This window comes from Sipha flava, unplaced genomic scaffold, assembly GCF_003268045.1.
Source record: "Sipha flava isolate LNK unplaced genomic scaffold, YSA_version1 110_pilon_pilon, whole genome shotgun sequence".
NCBI classification, from domain to species: domain Eukaryota; kingdom Metazoa; phylum Arthropoda; class Insecta; order Hemiptera; family Aphididae; genus Sipha; species Sipha flava.
The window spans coordinates 397,252-419,315 of NW_020271727.1; the positions used below are offsets into that span (position 1 = coordinate 397,252).

Consider the following 22,064-nt stretch of genomic DNA (forward strand, 5'->3'; position numbering starts at 1 on the left):
TAAATTTTACGGATCACTTTTAGCTTAAAATAGCTTTTCACATAAATACCGTTAAATAAATCGATGAGGTATTTTTTTTCGGTCATATTTAACTTGTTATTTTCATTATTTGCTGCAATGGATCTATTATCCATATAATACCATGTATAAGGTATTATTTTTTTTGGGAAATCACGATAAAAAAATTCTGTAAGTACCTAACATTCAAATTTTTTTGCGAACCACCTAAATTTTCTCGCGGACCACCGGTTGGCGATCGCTGGTCTATAGTGTTTTTACAGAAATACTTAGACAATATAGAACTGAATTCACACTTCGTTTATAAACGTATGTTACATAATTTATATTTTGTATATAAGTATATAACTTATTACAGAAATATATATTTGAAGGAAGATAATAGAAAATGGATCGAATGACGTTTAAAAGAGTATAATTAATAATTACTAACGAAAAATGAATTATTAAAAAGAAGATTAAATAATATAAACGACCATAAAAATTATATATATAGAGAATAAAATGTTTGTAATGATGTGTTGGAACCATAAGAATCCGAACATATTTTTAATAATTTTCTATGTATACGAGTACATGCTCAATGAGCATTGCTCATGCGTGTTGCGTGTACAAGCCCGAAAACATACGACATGCGTCGTATCGTGCAATGATGATTGAAAATAAAATATTAAATTATTACTTATTTTTATACAGGTTTGTGTTATTATCTTTACGCGGAATACGAGTTACCAAAGGTATCTAAAAAGTTACCTAAAGGCACAGAATAACTTATACATTCTTTTTAAATCCATCCATAAACAACATAGCTATATTGTACAAAATTTGTTGAAGGTTTTATTTTTCTCAAGGCAAATCTCAAATCGCAATTTCAATAACACATTTCATATCTGCTGAACAAGTAGAACGAATTGAATTTACGAGAAACAGTCAAAATTATAACTGGAGACCAGGTATTTTTAAGTTGTGCATACAAAAATGTTTGCCAAGCTAAACGTTGTGCTTGTTTAAAACGCAGTATTAATTGTGAGAGACGTTGCCATAACTGAATACATTTTTCAAATAAATTACATTATATTTAAATTATTTTGTAATTTATTTAACTACCAACATATTACTATTATTAATTGTATCAAAACTAAACTTAATATAATATAAATACCATATTGCAAGATATAAACAAAAACAATTGCAAAACTATGATAAGTAATATAAAACATATTTTGGATACTCTAAGTGAACGACCATGGTCTGCAGATTTTGAAAAAAATGTTACGATGTCTAATTGGAGTGACCGTTTCGTGAAAAAAATACTATATCGTGAAATATGTTCGTACTTTACAAAGTGTGAAAAAGCCGTTTCCATTTTATGAAATGGTCAATTTCACATTTTCAAGTGGCTACGACATATATAATGTATTGATAACAACATGTATTTTTGTTTGCGTTGCCAGTTGTAGGACATACTAGTTCATTGATGTAGAACAGAAAAAATTATTTACGATGATAAAATTTACAATTTATTCAGCACATTATACTATCAATCATTAAGTACAGAAGGAAAAAAAACGTTATTACTAAAAAAAAAAAAAATAAAATAAAATAAAAATAAAGGAAAATAAAAGAGTGAGTTTTAACTGACAAAAATATAACTAAACATATATAGGATGATGTGATTGCTTAAAAATTAAAAAAAATTAGCTAAAATCAACAAATTAACAATACATGATAAAATTTGCATCGTGTTGCAAAAAAAAAAAAAAAAACTTCAATTGTTTGATACACACATATGTACAACAAAAACAAAATAATTTTAAAACAAATATACAATTGAAATACAATATTTATGCGTGATTATATAAATTATCAATACATTTTATTAATCGTTCAGGTATCGGAGTTGCAATAACAAAACACTCGTGGCAGCGTGTAACGAGTTCGCCTCGATCGTAATATCGCGTGACATTGTTTGAAAACATATGGTTTTTGCCTAACAGTAGCAAACACTACCGATTCACGTCACCGAAAACTATGTACAAAAATGATACTTTTTTACACGTGCGTTTCTGTACCGAAGCGACTACGGTCAAATAGAACGTTTGAAAAAAATTAAAAAAAAAATAGGAACACGGATTGAACCGTTTGCGAAAACGACAATATTCGCGTTCGAAAAACACATCGGCGGCGTACGAGTAACGCAATGCGAACGTTGCAGAAACGTGAACATCATAGTATTAGATCTTAAATGCGTTGTCGAAGAGCTGAACACCGTTTTGCGGATCAACGCGCGTCACACGTTGATACGGCGCCCGGGAGTGCACTGATCGTGGAAACGATACGATATTATAACGTTCGATGTTGGCATAGGATCCGTTTGGACGCGGGTTTCATCGCGCACCAGATATTCGCAGTGCACAACGCGTTTTTCGTAACGGTATACGATATACGTGTACGTGTAAGTAACGTCCCGCAAACGCGATCGCACCCGCCGCACCGAGAACCCCGTGCAATCATTGTTGTCCGTCTTTGTGCGCGCGGACCGTGTACGTCGCCGGGGTCGTGATACCTGTGTATACGGGGGCAGGGGGGGGGGGGGGGGGGAGGGGGAACTCTTGACTTCTCGGACGTAACAATAATTTATAACAATACCGAGACGTACAGACATTATCGTCCCGACTCGGAGGGTTTTTACAGTGAATACCGCCGCCGTACACCATGTCCCGTGGCGTGGCGCGTCGCCCTAGGTACGGGGGTGTTGAACAGGGGTTATTGTGGTGAGGACAAGGGGGAGAAAATGTCATCGCGTCCACCGGATATGTAAACTATTATAAACACGTACACACCCACGGACGCGTAATACAATTTGTACACGGGAATCTGTTCGTCTATTATTATACTTAGGTAGTAATGGTACATTATATAGTCTAGTCGGTCGGATTACCTAAGTTTTCGGGTAACGGTAGTTTTTTGTTTGGTTACCGGTTTGCGCAGTGGCGTCGTCGGTTGAATAGATTTCTGAAAATTTACTACGAACGTCGTGTCTTGTGCATCTCTCTTCCTGTTATAGAAACCGCATTGTTGCTAAAATTACCGGGAACGCGTGCGTTGCTCTTACTGGACCGTTTCTACGTTCGACCACAGAAGTTCCACACCCAAACACGTTGTCGCAAAGAGATATAGAATAGTAAAATTGTAATTTTCAAAATCACTATTTCCAAAGGAACAAAGTCATTTGCACATTCGCGCTAGCTACATATGTGTAGATATACTTTTCCTCGTATATTTTTATTTAATCCCTATACGCGACTACGATGGTTTTTATACCACCGGAAGATTAACAGTGATTTAAAATTTAATAGAATTTTTTACGCCACTGTTTGAACTAGTTGGAAATATTAAAAACATTTTACTGTTAAGAAGTTAAAAATAAAAATATCTATACTGTGCGTGTGTAGAAAAACAGTTTTCTCAACAGATATATATTTGTACATATATTATGAACATAAATTGTACAGTTGTACATAAATGCGCTTCTCGAGGATTTAATAATTTAAATTAGTCCTATGATGAGGAATATAGTTCCTCGAGGATTTAATAATTTAAATTTGTTCTATGATGAGGAATATAGTAAATATATTAGTCTACGAATCGTAATTTTGTTAGAAAAAAACAAACGGTCTATAATGAGATACATATATTGGGATGTTTATACATCATAGAAGTACAAATGGTCGTGTACGAATCCTTGTGATGATGCGACAGCCCGTATTCGTTCTGGGGGAGGGTGTTGGTGCATGAGTTTCATTCACGCGGTTCCCGGGTTTTCAACCTGTTAACCTAAAAACCTAACTTGCAGCAAGCGTGCGGGACGTCAAAGGTCGACGCTTGTAAGAACGAAAAAATGAAAAAGAACAGGACGTTTAATTGCCGGCCGGTCAGTACCAAGTGTAAAAAGGAGGGTGCGTTTGCCGGGGCTGGTAGTAGGCGGCCGACGTGGGGCTCATCTGGCCACCCATGCACGCGGTCGGTATGAGCGCGGGTTGCGGGCTGATCCTGGTGGGGTTCATGGGCGGCATCTGATGGTGTCCACCACTGACGCCGATGCCGCCACCGCCGCTGCCTCCGTGGTGATGGTGGTGGTTGGCCAGCGCGGACCAGCTGGATGGGCTCTGCATGGACACCAGTTCGGTCGATGACACGGTGATCAGGCTATCGCCGCCGTTTGTGCCTATCGAGAAAAACACAAGAAATCAACGTTAAAACAGTAATAATAATGATGACTTCGAGCAGGTTAGAAGGCTGAGTAAAAAAAAAAAGATGGTAAAAAATATAAATTTTCACGTTCTAAGGGGATCTAGAAAGTTATTAGAATTATTAAGATTCAATTGCATATTCTTAAAATGGTATACTATTATGGTACGTGGCATATTCGAAGTTATTGGGTGCATTGATCATGTAGTTCGCATTAACTACCGTGAGTACCATTGATTGATTGGGTCAATATTAGCCGTGGACTCATTATCAGAGGCTTTCTGGAAAACATACTACTATGATGTTGTTATTTATGTGATTGATAAATACTACGGTACAATATTCTATTGAAACGGTTAACTGGTCGATATGCAAATTATGTTATTGCGTACAAATAATAATCATAAATTATCGAAAATATGAAGATGTTGTCGACATTATGTAATTGTTAATACCCATACGATACGTACAAAGTATGTGTATTACGATGCAGTTGGATTAAAAATATATAATTCAAAACAAACTCGAGGAATAAATATGTTTAATATTACAATATTGTGATTCGCTAATACGACAGACATCGTGAAGAGTGAACATTTTTTAATGAATTCTTGATTCATATGGATAACACACATATGCAGTGCCGGATTAAGGGCCGATGCCGCCTTGGAGCAAATAATGTTTGTCCCTCCCCTGCCCCTCAAAGAAATAAGGTTTAAGTGAGATCGAAAAAAAAAATCCTGGTTTTCATGTATAAATTAAAAAATAAAATACTACTTATAAATATATATTATAAAATATAGGTACCTAATATAATAATCAATCTACTTAAACTAAAAAGTATAAATAAGTATATGTTAAATGACACAGAATAATTTTGCAAAGAATTTTTTTAAACTAATGGAAAATACTGACAAAATACAATTATAATATTAATAAATTGGTTCAAAATATATAGATAATAATTAAAGTAATTTTTAATATTAACGCCAATTAAAAAAAAAAAAAATTTTTTTAATTATATTTTTTTATGGATTTAATAGTTACAAGTTTTTATGCTAGTTCTTATCACTTCATTTCCTCAACCAAATCAGATTCTATGCATAAAATTGATAAATTGGACATTGTTTCTTGTATTAATGACGATTTTAAATAATTTTTTTGAAGCTATTTTATTTATGCTGCCCCACTAAATTTGCCGCCCTGGAGCAAATGCTTCTTTTGCACTTAGGTTAATCCGGCCCTACACATATGTGTATAGCTGCTGTTTTCAGATGACACATTCATCTGCAGAGAATGAGAGAGTGCGAAGTATGTATGTTCACTGGAAATGATCGAGTACACGAGCATATAGATTCCTGACGGACAGAATATCCGAATGCACGAAAACATTTTAAAGCTTTTATCCGACGGTCATCTATTTCATTCGTACCCGATTCGTTTGAACATATTATCCATTCATTTTGAAATCAAACTTTTATACGGACGTGTTTGCAATCTCGTGGTCGGTTCGACTGGGCGCCGACGACGCGTGCAATACCGCAAAGCCGCGTCCACACTAACGTAACAAAACGACGAACATGTGTTAGCCAACAGGATTCGTGTGTAACAAATGGGCGAACTTGTAACATTCTATCGAACAAATCGGCGATCCGTCAGTTGTCGGTATTTCGACGTAACATCAAAGGATATTACGCGAACATGTTACGACAGGTATGGACACGTCTTCGAACATTTTCACGAGCACACAAAATAAAACTATTATTTTTTATGATCAGTTTTTAAGTTAAGTCAAGTTTAACAATATTACTAATGACTTGTTTTGACATTTTTAAAAGGTGCTGCAAACTTGTAAACGATTCATCAGTAGCTAAAAATCGAAGTGTTACTGCCAATCTGTCTTTTACCCATATAGGTTCTCTTAAAATCGTTTCAGTTTTAACAATTTTTGGCCCAATCAAATTAATAAGCAAATCAAAGTAACTCGAGGACATCCTCATAAAGTTTTGAAACTGTCCATTAATTTCTTGCGTCCTTAAATCGTTTAACAACGAATTTCTTCCAAATTTTGATCGACGAGTAAAAAGTTGGGTTTGCCACCAACGTTTTCGTCTTCTATTATTTTTCTCTAGTATGAGATGTATATAAACATAAGCTGCAGCAGTAATTTGAAGCGACATGACAAACGTCTACACTCAGCGATAGATTGAACTACTATGAAGTTATTCAGAAAAGTTATTTAACTTATATAAGTTAATTTATTGGTTAGCTGTACGCGAACATGGACACGTAAACATACACACATATTTTTAAGTTGTTCTGCGAACAGTTTGTCAAATAGTTTGACGAACAGTTCGTCGTTTTGTCACGCTAGTGTGGACGTGGCTTAACAGGTTGTGCTTACCGTTCGGTTGTCCCATGAGTGTGATGTTGGCCGACACCGGTGACAGCTGATGGTGGCCGATCATCGCAGGAGCAGCGTTCGGAGCCGCCGAACCGATCTGATAGGCTTGGGACGCGGCCGACAGCAAACTTGGCGACGAGGCTTGATGGCCGCCTCCGCCGGCTGCTCCGGGTCCAATGTGCAGCTGCGAGAGCTGACCACCGCTCCCGTTCAACTGTCCCATCTGAAACCATGGTAAATATTTAGCGTTAAAATGTAAAACGTACACGGGTGGGTACCAGTACACACTGTTAACGGTTTTCGTGCAATTATGGTTAATTTTTTATTTACATGTATACGTCATTTTTTTCAACCGCTCGCTATGTGTTTAAAAATGTTTGTTTATATTACTGCGAACACAAGTACGATCATTGTAGACAGAAAGACAGCGCGAAGAGTCATTTTCCAAAAATGCATTCAGTACAACGATTAATAATTTACTGTTATTGTTTTTTTTTTTTTTTTTTAATTTTCTAAAACGCATAGCCTTTATCGATTATTTTCATCGACGGAACAACATTTATTATTTTATACGAGGGCATTGTTACAAGTAGGGCTGGGATTTCGATGCAATTTGCATTTTTTTCTGAAGCTTTCTGTACAATGCTCATTTTGTTACAAATATGTTTTAGGTATTTTTAAATTAGAATAAGAAATTTTATTTTGAATTTTTTTGCATTTCATGACAGTTTTTGATTTTAAGGTAATTTTTATTATTTTTTAGGGCATTTTAGGGGGTTTTAAGTCCTTTTTGGTATTTTTGAATTTAAAATTATAGATTATAGATTTTTCTATCGACGGATTAGTGTTGTTGTGTAAGGTATGCAATGTAAAAGTTGCTGTTGACAAACATTTAACCATACATATATTAAGGGACAAACATATTAATGGAGTACAACGAAGAGAACAAATTGAAGAACAAGAAAAAAATATGTATGTCTACAAAGACTTATTGGGGAACAACAGGAAACACGCTCTCGTGATTAGTTGTAACAATAAAGAATATTTTTTTATTTTTTAATATATGAAATGAAATAAAATATTTATGTATATTTAATGTAATTTTTGTAAAATTTTCTAGGCATTTTTTAATGCATTTTTTGAATTCTTTGAATAATTTTTGCATTTTTTTAGGGTCATTTTTTGCGATTTTTAAGGACATTAAAATCCCGGCCCTAGTTATAAGTAATGAAATAAATAGTGTTTTTTTTATTTTTTATTATTATTATTAATTGATCGGTCAAAGTATTTTTAGTGCAACAACGTTGTTTCAAAAGTACAGTATAAATGTAATAAAGTTTGAGCCTTATTAACAAGGAACACATCTCAGGTATAACATTATCACGTGAGTTGACGATGCAACGGACAACGATTTCTAGACTAAATCTGACGAACGACAACCGTTCGTCACACGACAATACATTACAAATACGTATACATCATTCCGGTTTATAAATAACCCTACGACCCCGCTGGTAAATGGTGTCTGCAGCAGCATATACCCTTTTTATGTCCTTTTACTCGCTCGTATACATAAATACTATACACGTGTATAGAAACACGAAAGCGACTATTTTTCGGGACAAGATCATTATTATTGTTACCACATGCACGTCGTCGATCAGCACGATCGATGTAGGTACAAACGCATAATAACGACGCAGCCGCGTTCTTTTGCCGATATACAGAAATACCGATGAAAAACGATGTGCGTACGTCGTATATATCGATATCGTACGTTATATTGTGTATTCTAATGGCGTGTAAATAATAAGACTTTGAAGGACCGTGGGGGACACGAAACCAAAATAGATCAGTTCGTTCGTCTGTCGCGAATATGGTAGAAAATGAGAGCGCTCGGAAAGACAAAGTTACTTTGACACCGCACGAAGAGTATCTTTTGTAATTTTTATCGATCTTAAGTGATATGAAATCGTGGCGAAAAGAGAAACGATACCAGCAATCACGTGTTTCATGTAATGAAGTCGTATCGACCAAATGGACTTACCTGAGACGTGAGTAGAGATGACGTGGTCGTGTACAGCGGTGTGCTCGGATACGAACCGGCCGCGATACCGATGTACGACGTGGCTGTTGCGGCTTCGGTACTGATATTGCTGTGCGGTCTGTTGTCGTGGTCTATTAACGTCGTGGCTCCTAGGCCACTATACATCATGTTGTTTTGCTGTTGTTCTTCTTTGATCAGCATCTGTTGTTGTTGCTGCTGCTGTTGTTGCTGCTGCTGCTGCTGTTGTTGTTGTTGTTGTTGCTGTTGATGGTGATGGTCGTCGGCGTCTATAAAAAAAAAAGATTGTATAAATATTTTGACCGAAAATATATTAAAAATATATGTTTAAAATTAAAATTGAAATATATTGTTCGAATATTTTTCGACCGTGTGTTATAATATCATAGCAATGATCAATTTATTCTAATGATGCGTCTGAATGCGTGATTTGACATTAGAAAATCATCGAAAGGTTAGAAAATATCATTTTTTTTATTTATATAATCCGTATTGATAATTATTTAACATTATACTTTGGATAACATTGAAGTGCATAAAATGTCTATAATGTTACCGCCAATACAATTTTTGTTTTAAAATTGTATAGTATATAACAATCATAAAACGACAACTATGTTAATAATATCAATTGTTGTTAACCATCCGTGTACTGACGATTTAAAATTTCCTGATGCAGAAGTCGCCCAGTCGAGTCGATAATAGACCTAGAGTTTTACTTATTAAACGCGGCGCGTAATAAGTAATTGCTCAGATGCATACCCGTTTTGTATCCGTCCGGCGTATTGTACGGTTCGTGCAACTGTTGTGGCGACATTATGTACGCGGGCGTGGAAGACGAGTTCGGCCCCGACGACTGTTGCTGCTGTTGGTTTTGCTGCTGCGCTGTCGGCGAGTACCCGAGAGCCAACCCCATGCCGTAGCCTCCGGAACCCGGTGTCGAACTTCCGGTGTTGCTTGACATTTGCTTTCTCAGTCTGGCGCGCCGGTTGCTGAACCATACCTGTAGAGAAACGGATTGGAGAATATAACCACACCGTAACCAAATTACCGTAAACGTGGTGCGCGCGCACGCGCACACACACACGCACACACACACACATACACAAACCCATACACACATACATATATAGGTTACAAGCAATTAATTTTAACTCGATACATTGCTTTAATTGGGGATATAATTATAATATCAAATACTAATGGAAAACGTTTTAGAAATTTTTTTTTAAACACTTATTAATAACTATTGTATATTGATAAATGATTTTGGTTAAGGTTTTTCGAATACAAAAAAATATGTTTATAATCGTTGAATGTTAGATTGCAATCACTAAAGCATCACGAAAAAGTTTAAAATTAATATTAAAAAAAATTAAGCCATCGGTAAAAATTAAAGTATCAGTAAAATATATGAATTAGTATTCAATACCATTATTAAGTGTTTTTAAAATAGGATTTAAATTCAAAATAACATAAGTTCTTAAATAATTTTACTAAAAAAAATTTACAGCATTGATATTGGGAATTATTGTTGTAGTATACGCTACAAATGGGAAGAAAACATAAAAATATATAAACGGAGCGGTACGCAGAAAAATAACTAGCCGACGTTAACATACGTTACGATAAGACTCGCACGCTTTTTCTTCGGTGGATATATACATATGTATCCATATTTAACCATTGGAGAGAAGTACTTGAAACTTTCCAATATTTTTCGAAGCCCTTCCAAGACTACGTATTTGCACCATATTTTCTTTGTTAATAATTTATCGTAAATATCGGTTGTATACAAAAAATCGCGCATTCTCGATCGTACCGAGAGTTTTACATATCTCCGTTATTTAAACACATAGTACCAAATGAATAATAAAAATATCAAATGTGTTGGGATCGTATATCTCGAAGTAAAATCACGAATGTAAAAATGTAATAAAACTTAGTGAGGAGTTTACAGGGATCCACTTGAGGAATGACCGTATATTTAAACATTTCGTTTTAAGAAGGAGGTTACATTCAATACGATTAAAAATATAGTTTAGTTTTTCCTAGATGCTCCCGTTTCACAGATAGCCCCTACATTATTACCTCAACATTCTTATAGAGTTCATTGATAAAAATAAATGACTCTTATTGGTATTTGTCTCACCTGTATTCTGGCCTCGGTTAGTTTAGTCCGCTGGGCCAACTCTTCTCTGGTGTAAATGTCCGGATACTGAGTGCGTTCGAACGCTTTTTCCAGCTCGTCCAACTGCAACGCAGTGAACGTAGTTCTACTCCGTCGCTGTTTGCGCTTTAGTGGTATACCCGGTTCCGAGTCACAGTCCGAGCCATCCGAAGTCTTACCTATGCAACACATACAACAATATTTAGATAATTTAATTTAATATTTTTTTTATTTTTATTTTTAAGATTTTGTGCGGAATAAGAAAGCTTTAGTTTCTTTTTGTTTATAATACATGTTATAATTTGCAGGGTACTATGATTTATACAATTTCTGTGTTTTATAGGCATCTAATACTTCAATAACTAAATTTATGTGTACTGTAGTGCGAAAATATGATGCTATAGATTTATGTTTTTTAAATGTTTTAAACGTTGCACGTATTTCTGGAAAAGATAGCTCTTTTTAATGAATTTTAATATTTTTTAATTTTTTATTTGCATTCCTAACAAAAATCGTTAAAAAATATAAGCATCTGATAAACAAACAAAAAAAAAAAAAAAAAAATATCTATACCATTGTTAAGTTAAGTTTACTATTGTTACTCATAAATTAAATAGATGAAATAACGTAACGTATTACCACGTTAGCAGTGCGGTGAATAAGAAACGTCCGAGTTGTTAGTTATCTATTTCGCTTGTCCGAATAATAAGTTTAGATTTTTTTTTTCAAAAGCAAGAAAAGATATTTTATTCAAAATCCATCGGAAACAATATTTTATTTCGATCCATTCTTCGTCCAACAATCGTGTACTGCAATGACGGTCCATTGTTACCACAGCAACGCGCTGACACGTATTTACCGAGTATCTGTCGGCGCGGAGAGTTCACTAAACTCGTCGAATATACGCTAAAACGACGAGGAAAATTGTGCAACGCGCGCGTGTGTGTATGTTATGTGTGGCCAGCGAACGATTGAAGTTCGTGCGAAATGGATTTGTTGCGTTTCGTGGAAGTAACGGTTTTACGAGTAAAATACGTACGCAGGTGTGTCTATTAGTGAAAACTCTCGTAATCGACTCGTATGGATATTCTGATTTTATAAGAACACACGTGTTTCATATCGTCATACGGACGAATACTTTTTGTTACGTTCGTCTAAGCTTTAGTCGTTTTATTTTTCCCTTTCCGTAGGTGCGTTCGAAAAAAAAAATGTATAGACCTATTTATTGCAAGATTGAACTGTTTATAGCTAACGTTCGAGGAATCGCTATGTAAGCATATTTATTTTTGAGAATAATTTAAAAAAAAAAAAAAAAAATCGATTCATCCAAACATACATGGCTACTAAATAATTTTCTTTGAAAAATAAAATAAAATGTATTTCAAACAAGTTGTTATTATAACCAATAATAATGAATGACAGTGTGAAATTATAATATTTTTGTTAAATTTCAATCGAGTCGAGAAATAACGAAAAAACGATTACTCTTATTTTATTCGTGGCCCGTCTTTCCGTACTGTATTCTTACGGTCGTAAGACTAGATGTTGGTCTGATTTCGGGAAACGTTTCATTTATATAATTAAAAACAAAAACGTATTAATCATATTGCAAACTAGGAAGGGTTTTACGCGCAACGGGTAGTACATACTTATAACAATAATAATTATTATTTATCGTTACAATTGAGTCCTGCTAAACGCATGTCGAGACGATCACACGTACACATACACACACACACACCTTGTTGATACATGCATAAACACACGCGCGACACTTAAAGATCTGAACGTGTCGGATGACTGAAGAGTGTGTATGTGTGTGTGTACGTGTGTGTACCTACGTAATTTCGGCAGACCGCAACGATTGGGTTACACAAAGAGACCGACCGGGCGGCGACGAACACATTTCGCCCGAAATCGCTTCTTTTTTTTTTTTTTTTTGTTTTATAATTCTGTCCCCGCGCCAGTGCAAGTGCGTGTGCGCGTGTGCGCTCGAGAAAGAAAAAATGTGGGGCGCACCGAGGGTCGCTCTGCCGTCGCGGTCGGCGTGAACGGGAAACGAAAAATCATTTTTCATAATTTAGCGAAAGGAAAAAAAAACTAAAAAAAAACTTCGCTGCGGGTTTTGACGGCGGCATCGTGAGAAGACACACACGTATAGGCGAAGGCGCTTGCGCTTAATGTACAAGGACCGGCGCGGCGGTGGTTCAAAAACCCGAAACCGGGTAATGGTTTTAAAACAACAATAACGCGCACGCCGCGCGCCGTTCAGAGTAGGTACATAATAATATATATATATATATATATTATTATTATTACTATTACTATTAGTTTTATATTGTGTATCGGCGCGGTGTGTTATTAATGACGTTTGTGGTGCGAGAATCGGTTTCTTGTAAATAATAACACCGACGCACAACGACGATGATGTTAACACACGATTGTTGTATTCATTACATCGATCCGACACAATTTGTTCGCGCGACATTAAAGCGGCCGTCGGGTTGTGCACGGCGATCTGTGGCGACGAGTGCGCGTTTAGGTTAAATAACACCGCCGCGTTACGTTTTCGTTGCGGTCCGCTGCTATACCCCAGACAATGCACAAAACGAAATCCAACAAATTGTTAAGTGTTCCTACGCGTATTGTTGCACCGCGTCCCGTGTGCAGTTGGTAGGTACTCGTCCGCACGATTTACCGACTCACGTGCGTTTCAATAGTCGATAGATTGTGTTCCGCACCTAGCCATTTTGAACACACTCTTAAGCTAAATTTAGCGCGGTTCGCGTAACGTTTTGTAGCATTCCAAATTAACGATTTCCATAAATTTCGTTTAATGTCGATCGACTAATATCAATAGTTCGAGTTATAAGTGAGATGAGACCGGCTTAAAATCATAGTGTCTACTTTAATATCTCATACTTAGCAGCACAGGATGTGGTCGTTGTATAAACGACGCTTTGAAAAAAAGTCTTTCGGTCAAAGACCAAATTATGCGTGGAAGGGATAACGAATAGATCTCGTAAAAACGATCTAGAAAGACAACTCAAGCGGAATACTACTTACTGCTTCAGATATTTGAAGTACATTTTTATTTCCAAGGGGTGGAAGATGGTAGGTCTTAGACAAAATTATTAACAATTATCTTTAGGATATATGCACCTTTAAATATGTATTGTTTATATTTTACATATTCTCATAAAATCTGCACATGTTGAAAATGTTACGAATTTTAAATTCTTAAAGCATACAGGTGTCTCCAGCTGAACATGAATTTCCAATATTTCTACAATAGATTACTGTCTAAAATGTATTTATTTTGGTTATCATACGATTTTAATCCGTCTTATATTGAATATTCATGATTTTTAAACATATTTTTACGAGTATATTTTTGGTTTTCCAGTGTTGTTAAATAATTCGACAATGAGAAAAATATATACGTTTTTCAGTTTTATTGATTTCAAACGGAGCCGCCTATAACTAATCAATCATGTTTTCGACTTGTGTGGCTTATCTTTTGAACACCATTCAAATGCTATTGTTGTGAGGTTATGTCCAACGTGGTCACTTAAATCTTTACTACAACAATTTAAATATCCTTCACATATTGAAATTATAATAAATATTTAACGGCGGAACACTGCTAAAGTAATAGAGTGTATAAGCCACGTATTTCCATTCCATCAAAGTTATATATGTTTGAACGAATGCCAAACACAATAAAAACTATTTTATTATCGCTTCATTAGAGGAGAACTAAAAAAAAAAAAAAAAAATCAGTTTCGCAAATGTGTTGTTATGGTCACAACATTAACCATTCGAAAAAGTATCAACTTGAAAAACTATACTGAGAATAAATATAGTAGTACCAAACTTTCAGTATATTATTTTTACTAAAAACATATTTTTAAATATTATATTGAAGCATCATAATACATGTATTATATGATAGTGATATATACGGTTAAGCAATTTTATTTTTGTAAAAAGAAAATCAATAAATTATCAGCAAACATATATGAAACGATACAGTAAAAATGTCAATAGATTATAAACGAATAAAGGCATTTTTGTTTTTACGGGTTTCATTCTTATTGATTCATATTTCAAAAATAATTTTTAATTGCCACAAAATATACTTATGCACAGTAGATATTTATTATTACTGTAAATACTGTTTAAGTTTTTACTATAATAATTTTCCATAAACGAAATAGTAAATGTATAATATTGTTATACTCCAACAATGTTCGTATTTATAATCCCTATACACTTTTGTGTATTTAGTATATATAAAAGAGGAAACTTACCATCGCTGACTTTTTTTTCAGAACCTGTGTCATCACCATCGTGACCTCTTAAAAGTCTTGATATTGCACTGATGGACGGAGCACTTCCACGATCGCATAATCCTTCTCTGATCAATCTTAAAAAAATAAATAAAATTCCATTGATATTGTGTATTACTAAACATAGTAAAAAGGCACGCGTTTACAGTCCCAGATAAAATCGTTTATAACATGTAAGAAGGATGTTAATTTATTTTTAATAAAATTCACACCCACGTACTTAATTTTTTCTAGTATCAATAGCTATATAAAATTACAGGTTGTACACTGTATACATATATGGTATAATATAGCAGGTATTAACGAAAAGACGATAAAACGTTCAGATCCTGTTTATACGTGCTTCAACAAAGGTTTTGAATGAAATCCATAAAACTGGCCCTCCTACCGATTTTAAAGAACTGTACAAATGATTTTATATCGGTAAAATACATCTACAAAAAAAATAATAATAATAATAAAAACGAAAGGAACTCAAATTTAAAAAAAAAAATAAAACGGTAACATCTACTTATAGAAAACTGTTTTTGAAAGCAAAAAAATTGTATAGGTATACTTGGGCGTATCATAACAAAAATATCATATAACGATGTCTACAAAGAGAGAGAGAGCGAGAGAGGGAGTCGACATGTCACAATTTATTATTGCATTATGATCATTGCGTAATTGCCAAAACAATTGGGTTGCACAATCAATACTGATAAAAAATAATATTACAGACTACTAATGGACATTTTTTTATGAATATATAACTTACATTCATTAAAATTTAGTATACATTTTGAGGGTGGAGATGGTACATTTATTAATGAAATTGGTAATAAGAACAACTGCAGAGATAAAGAAAATGTGAGCGTACAATTTATAACATAAAATGACGTAATTTATTTTCATAAATGTATATATCGGGATTTTGACATTATCTAAGACATGCGCTCGTATTACAATACATACCAAACAAATAGTCGGTTTTTATGTTTAAGTAGTTGACAAGTGTAGAAATAAATTTCAGCCTACTTTAAGAAACCATTAATTTATCTACGGCATTTTATTGTTGTACGACGTTTTAACACGCATGAAATGGTCGAACAGTACACATACTGGACTACCTAACAATGCAACGGAGAGAAAAAATCGAAGATGAATAGTGACAAAAAAAAAAAAAAAAAGGACCCAAAGGTCATATTCTGGAACCGTTATTTATGGCTCCATACACAAAATACACGTACAGTATGTACATTATATTGTATAGCTGTACCAATTTTATATATAATATGTAAGCAAGCCAGTTTTGAGTCAATAAATTTAAATACCCTTCAGTGAGCTGAAAGAAGACATTTAAAGGGTGCAACAAGGGTAAAAAGTCTCGACCCGAGAAAGAAAAAAAAATCACACTGACAACTGATGACTGTATTAAGTACATAATATGTGGATTTTATGTCTTGTTGCTGGGAAAAAAAACCACTGAGCACGCGTCCCTTTTCATATATAAACATATTTTAAAACTAATAATAAACTTAAATCATTCCCCGTGTACGTATAGTTTTATTATCTTCTAAGAAAAAGAGTTCCGTTTGAAATTTAAAGAAAAACATAAACACTAACCTTTTATTATCGTGATATTGGGCGGGCTCATTGTCATTTCTGAAACAAAAATGGGATCATTCTTAGAGCTTTCAATTTGAAACACAATAAAGAAATCACTTTAAAACTTAATAACACAAATTAAACTAAAAACACATAATGCGAATTGAAAATTATTTATTGGAGGAAATGCATCCGAAGGACATTAACATTTGTATACATTTTGGTGTTATTATTAACTGTATATTTTATTTGTTACACTCCAATCATCATTACGTATACATTTCAAACAAAAATTGTATACGGCGTATTATTTGTAAAAAAAATATGTTAAGACCGAGTTGCAGTTTAAATTAAATATATTGTGTATTTATATAAATATAATACATATAATTATTATTATATTATATACACATTAATTTATGTATATTAACCTATTGATATTTATTATCATTGTTATTGAAGGTGGACTTGAGCAATGTATAGACTGACTTTAATTGTACGGTGATATTTATTTATTTGTGATAAACGGGAAATAACTCTTTTGTGTGAGCAATATCAGGTTTAAATTTTAATTATTTTACAGTAAGAACAAAAATTGTTATTATAAATGTTATTAATATAATAACTATGGATTTTCAAAATAAATTATAGTATGTGTACATAAAAATGTAAACATCCGTAGACGAAAACACTTTTTTAAACAATTATAGAAACAAGCATTATTAAAACTATTTCGACATAAAAAACACTAACATTAAAAAAAATCTTGAATTTTTAGTTTCAAATCTACACATTTTTTTTAAATTTATCAATATTATATATGTTTATACTATATATATATATATTTACACCAATTACAATATTGTATTATTAAAAATTTAAATTACGTTTAAATTGATTAGGTACCTAATACTTTATTTTATAAGTATATTTATGTAATTATAATGATAATGGAGTTAAATTAATATAATATTATGAACATACCCATTTTTATTATATTTTTATAACTAACATGTTATATGAGATAAAGAAAATATTTGACTCACACAAATATATTAATTTTAATACATTTTTTTCGATTTATTAATCGTTTAAAATTACTTAAAACCCATCATATAGTAGTGAACTACAGATTGTAACTATAGATTATAATAATCCGAGTGTAGTAGTAAAATATTAAACATTTAAGTATTTTGATGTTTATTATTTATAATATGACTTTAATTGAATATGATAGTTGTAGCTGTTAAGTTTTATAAATTATTGACAATGCATTTATTTAATAATATTATAGGTAATATGTTGCATGCATTCAAAGTTTTGGAGTTATACTAAATTATATTTAATTTCTATATAGCTCATTAGGTATACATTAAAGTTCTACAGGCTGCTGATTTTTTACTTTTGTTAACATCAGTACTCTACATATTATATTTAAAATTCGTGGGCTTTATACATATGCATATTTTAGTCAGAATTCGTTGTAAGTACTGAAATACTAATAACATTCAGTGGTCTAGCCGGTCGGTTAATGATAAATTATGTAGAAAAAATAAGAGTGTGCCAAATATATTTAAGCAGTCAACAGTTACGAGTATAACTCCATCGACAAAAATACTGGTGTGAGGAAGACATATTATTCAAAAATAAACACATTTGGGAGTCGATTACTTTGAACGGATGTTAAAAATGTCTAGTTGAACTCTTGGTTAAACTTTTTAATAGGTCTAAAACGTGTTAAGTATAATTATAAATCTATGTATTTCCATATGTATATTAAACAAAATAAATAAATAATGGATGAAATATATAATATTATATTATAATAATATTTAATTAAAGTATTATGTAGTGTGTCTTTAAGTAAATAAAATGTTGGATCCTATGATTATTATAGTGCTCTTATATGATATCGTGATTCGTGAACGTTAAGTTGTAAATTTATAGAGTGCTATTAATTTTACAGGAGCTGTCATAATTTAATTTTTACATGGAAAACAGACAAATTGCTTAAATTTTAATTATTTTAATATTAACTGTTTACGGAAACTATATGTAAATTTTAATATAAATTATGCAATTTTAAAGAAAACATGAACGTAATAACATAGCGAGTCTTTATTCAATTATACTTTTACGAATGACAATTTATTATACACCGAATAAAACTAACATTATTATTGGGTGTATCAGATGGCGAAATAATTGTTTCGATTATAGTTAATACGCAATGAAGCGTGTTTTAAACTTGCGAATTTCGATCGTAATTATATTCAGCACAGAGATCGTGTAAAAAGACACGCGCACTGTTCTCTATACTTGCACAGCTGTATACGTACGTACGTTTCGCGCAGTGTTTACGTAAACATTTGGAGGTGTACATTTTAAAAACAATAGCAAGATACCCGGGTCATGGTAATATGAGTATACTGCATACCGTTCATGGGCGCCGGAATAACGGGGGCAATGGGGGCGCAACTGCTCACACGGAAAAATTTTGGTAAGGGCATAGCCCCCATGGAAATTTTCCTAGAATTTACGCTCCCGTGACTAAAATACATAGGCTATCTTCCACATTAATTTTTATGTTGAATATAGAAACAGAACTCAAATATATTTAACAAACCATTTTTAAGTATACACATACAGTGAACTAAAAGTTTTATTTAGAAACAACTTGCTCGTACTATGTATATAGTAGTCAATATTTTATGTAGCACACGAGGTACGTATACAAGAATAAGATAATATGGAGACAATTAGCCCTTGTTTAGAAAATGGAAACCGATTTAATATTTGATCGCAACGCCTAAAACTAAATAGTTTTCGGAGTAAGAAATCCATTATCGCGACTGTACAATAGACATGTAATCTAATTTATTTCAAGAATCATTTGGTCACCAACAGAGGAGGACACAGTCGTTGTGACTTCACCTTCCTCCGTATTTGTAGCTGTGCTCAGCCCCCGCGGTTCAAAAATTGTTCCGGCGCCACTAATACCGTTACACATACGGTCAATGCGACCAAAACGCAGTACGACATTATCTCGTAACACGCTGTACGTAACATTTTATCCGTCACAAACGCACTTATAAGCATTATATTCATATTTCGTGCACGCGAATCATTCGAAAAATGCCGGAAACCCATCCGCCATGCAGACGTTGTTGGTGCGTAAACGACGCGAAGTCGTACGGGTTAGGTTATCTCTACGTTATTTATTATTGCGTGCATATTTTTATACCTGTCGCGTATTTCCCAGCTGAAAATGCCGGGGTTCTCCGTCTTGTACTCCTCTATGCGTCGCTCCACGTCCGGCGTGGCCACCCTGGGCTTGCTGCCGCCGATCACGCCCGGTCTGATGCTGCCCGTCTCCTGGTAGCGGTTAAGTATTTTCGACACGCATCCGTGCGACACGCGCAACTGCCTGGATATGACGCACGGCCGCACGCCGGCCGCGGCCATCTCGACGATCTTCAGCCGTATGTGGTTGGGCAACGGCCGGCCGTTGATGAACACGCCGCCTAACTGGTTCACCCGGCCCTGGCCTGCGGACACGGACAAACGCACACACGCACACGCACGCGCGGTAAGTATATACAACGGGCGAAAACGGTACCATGGATGAGACGCCACGGATTACATAGCGATATCCCTATGTGACCCGTGGCCATACCGGTGCCCCGATATTAGCGATCGTCAACAACGATAAATACAGAACGCGTTCCCGATCAAGTATTATCACCGACATTACTATGCGCGGTGGTATTGAAAAAAAGGGTTTTAAATGTACAGGTAAGGACGGTGAAAAAATAATGAATATACGGTCCCTTGTATAGGTACGATATTATTGTTCTCCGTTGTAAAGGGCCGTAATAGGTCGCGTATAATACATTAAGGATAATATCGGTAAAGCTCAATATAGTACGTGAACAGCGTAATATATTAGCGATTTAATAAAAGGGAAAGTCGTCTTGTTGTCACAAAAATCGATGAATGAATCTACGTATTATTCGTACACGCGTTGGTTAAACCATGCGAGCGGAAAGAACTTTGTACCCCTTTAAAGTTTATTCGAATGGACGTGTTAAGCGATCCGACTATCGCAATGAAAAATGTGTGAGAAAAAAATTTGTCAATCGATTTAGAACCGTGCGCGCGCATTCGGTTTTTATCGTACACGCAGGTACCACGGTTATAGATATTCTTTAACCGCGGTATGTGGACACTTGACTAGTCGACGTTTCGCGTGTTGATATATCTATTACGGGGTGTCATCAATACGAATGATATACATATGTACCGTAAACAGGGACTTACCTTGAAATGGGTATCCGGTAAAACAGGGCCTCATCATGCCGAAGTTGGTAACTGTCATCTTTCCGTGACCGTGCGCGAAACGATCGTAAAGCGGACGAACATCGAAACAACGAAACTCACGAACGGTTGTACTGTTATGGAATGACAAGAATTGTACTGCAAACGATAGGATGTAAAAACAAAAATTCGAACCACGACAGCGGTATATCACGTTATAACATTAGTACATCGGGGATGATGTTGCGCACTCGACGAACGCGAAAAAAATACGCGCACTTGCTGTTGTAACGGTTGAAATGTTTTCAAGCCACGCGTGTGCGATGGATCTATACGCGTGCGATATATATTATGCGATCGGGTCGGCGGCGGTCTCTCGGAGAGCGAAAAAGTTTTAACGAAAAACCGGTATGAGCGATCTCGCGTACGACGACGATGCGCGACGATCAGGTTGGATCCCGTTACCGTGTATGCACATGCACGGATCACGAAACGCCGCCGCATTGGTGTCCCGGACAAGACTGGAGTCCGTGTGTCGGCACGCTCGCGCAGGGCGTGCGGCTCGTGCCCACGGAGGCGTGGAACGTTCGCCCGCTGTTCGCGCGGCCCTCGACCAATGGCGGCCCACCACTCCTACCGCCGTCGATCCGAGCGGGTTTTCTCTTCGTCCGCGGCCCCCTCCGTCAGACCACCGTCCCACTCCTCACCGTCTGCCTAACGTCGCCGCTGCCGTCCGGGTGTGTGATACTATTATGTCGCTGTTACTATTTATATTATATTATTATTCCCATACTACACGCGTATGCCCGTTGGATCGGGTTCGACTATTTTTTATTTCCAATAATAACACGTAATAACGGCAACGATACGAGTGATATCCGTTCGTCGCAGGTTAATCCC

The 22,064-nt window shown here is 34.9% G+C and overlaps 2 protein-coding genes across 3 annotated transcripts; both read right to left on the bottom strand.

The window, feature by feature from the left end:
* Positions 1-1,830: 1,830 nt before the first annotated feature.
* On the bottom strand, positions 1,831-21,707 carry LOC112688155 (protein gooseberry-neuro-like). 2 transcript variants are annotated; one of them, XM_025561223.1, is made up of 9 exons: positions 21,168-21,707; positions 20,092-20,395; positions 16,866-16,904; positions 15,222-15,337; positions 10,891-11,087; positions 9,501-9,741; positions 8,721-9,007; positions 6,674-6,896; positions 1,831-4,246 (listed from the first exon to the last, which is right to left on the bottom strand). In XM_025561223.1, the coding sequence occupies exons 1-9, from the start codon at positions 21,223-21,225 to the stop codon at positions 3,954-3,956; spliced, it is 1,758 nt and encodes a 585-aa protein (XP_025417008.1). In that variant the 5' UTR covers positions 21,226-21,707; the 3' UTR covers positions 1,831-3,953. The 2 variants fall into 2 exon arrangements, with proteins under 2 accessions (XP_025417008.1, XP_025417014.1); XM_025561229.1 differs by lacking the exon at positions 16,866-16,904.
* Positions 5,313-6,667, bottom strand: LOC112688169. The gene has a single exon (XM_025561239.1). The coding sequence runs from the start codon at positions 6,447-6,449 to the stop codon at positions 6,051-6,053; it is 399 nt and encodes a 132-aa protein (XP_025417024.1). The 5' UTR covers positions 6,450-6,667; the 3' UTR covers positions 5,313-6,050.
* Positions 21,708-22,064: the final 357 nt, after the last annotated feature.

Bases quoted from the DNA above. Each gene is read 5' to 3' on its own strand.
- LOC112688169 (XM_025561239.1), bottom strand. From the start codon at position 6,449: ATGTCGCTTCAAATTACTGCTGCAGCTTATGTTTATATACATCTCATA.
- LOC112688155 (XM_025561223.1), bottom strand. From the start codon at position 21,225: ATGACAGTTACCAACTTCGGCATGATGAGGCCCTGTTTTACCGGATAC. The intron at 9,742-10,890 runs GTGAGACAAATA...GTTTCTCTACAG, and splicing joins TAACCGAGGCCAGAATACAG to GTATGGTTCAGCAACCGGCG. The intron at 6,897-8,720 runs GTAAGTCCATTT...CCATGGTTTCAG, and splicing joins CATCTCTACTCACGTCTCAG to ATGGGACAGTTGAACGGGAG.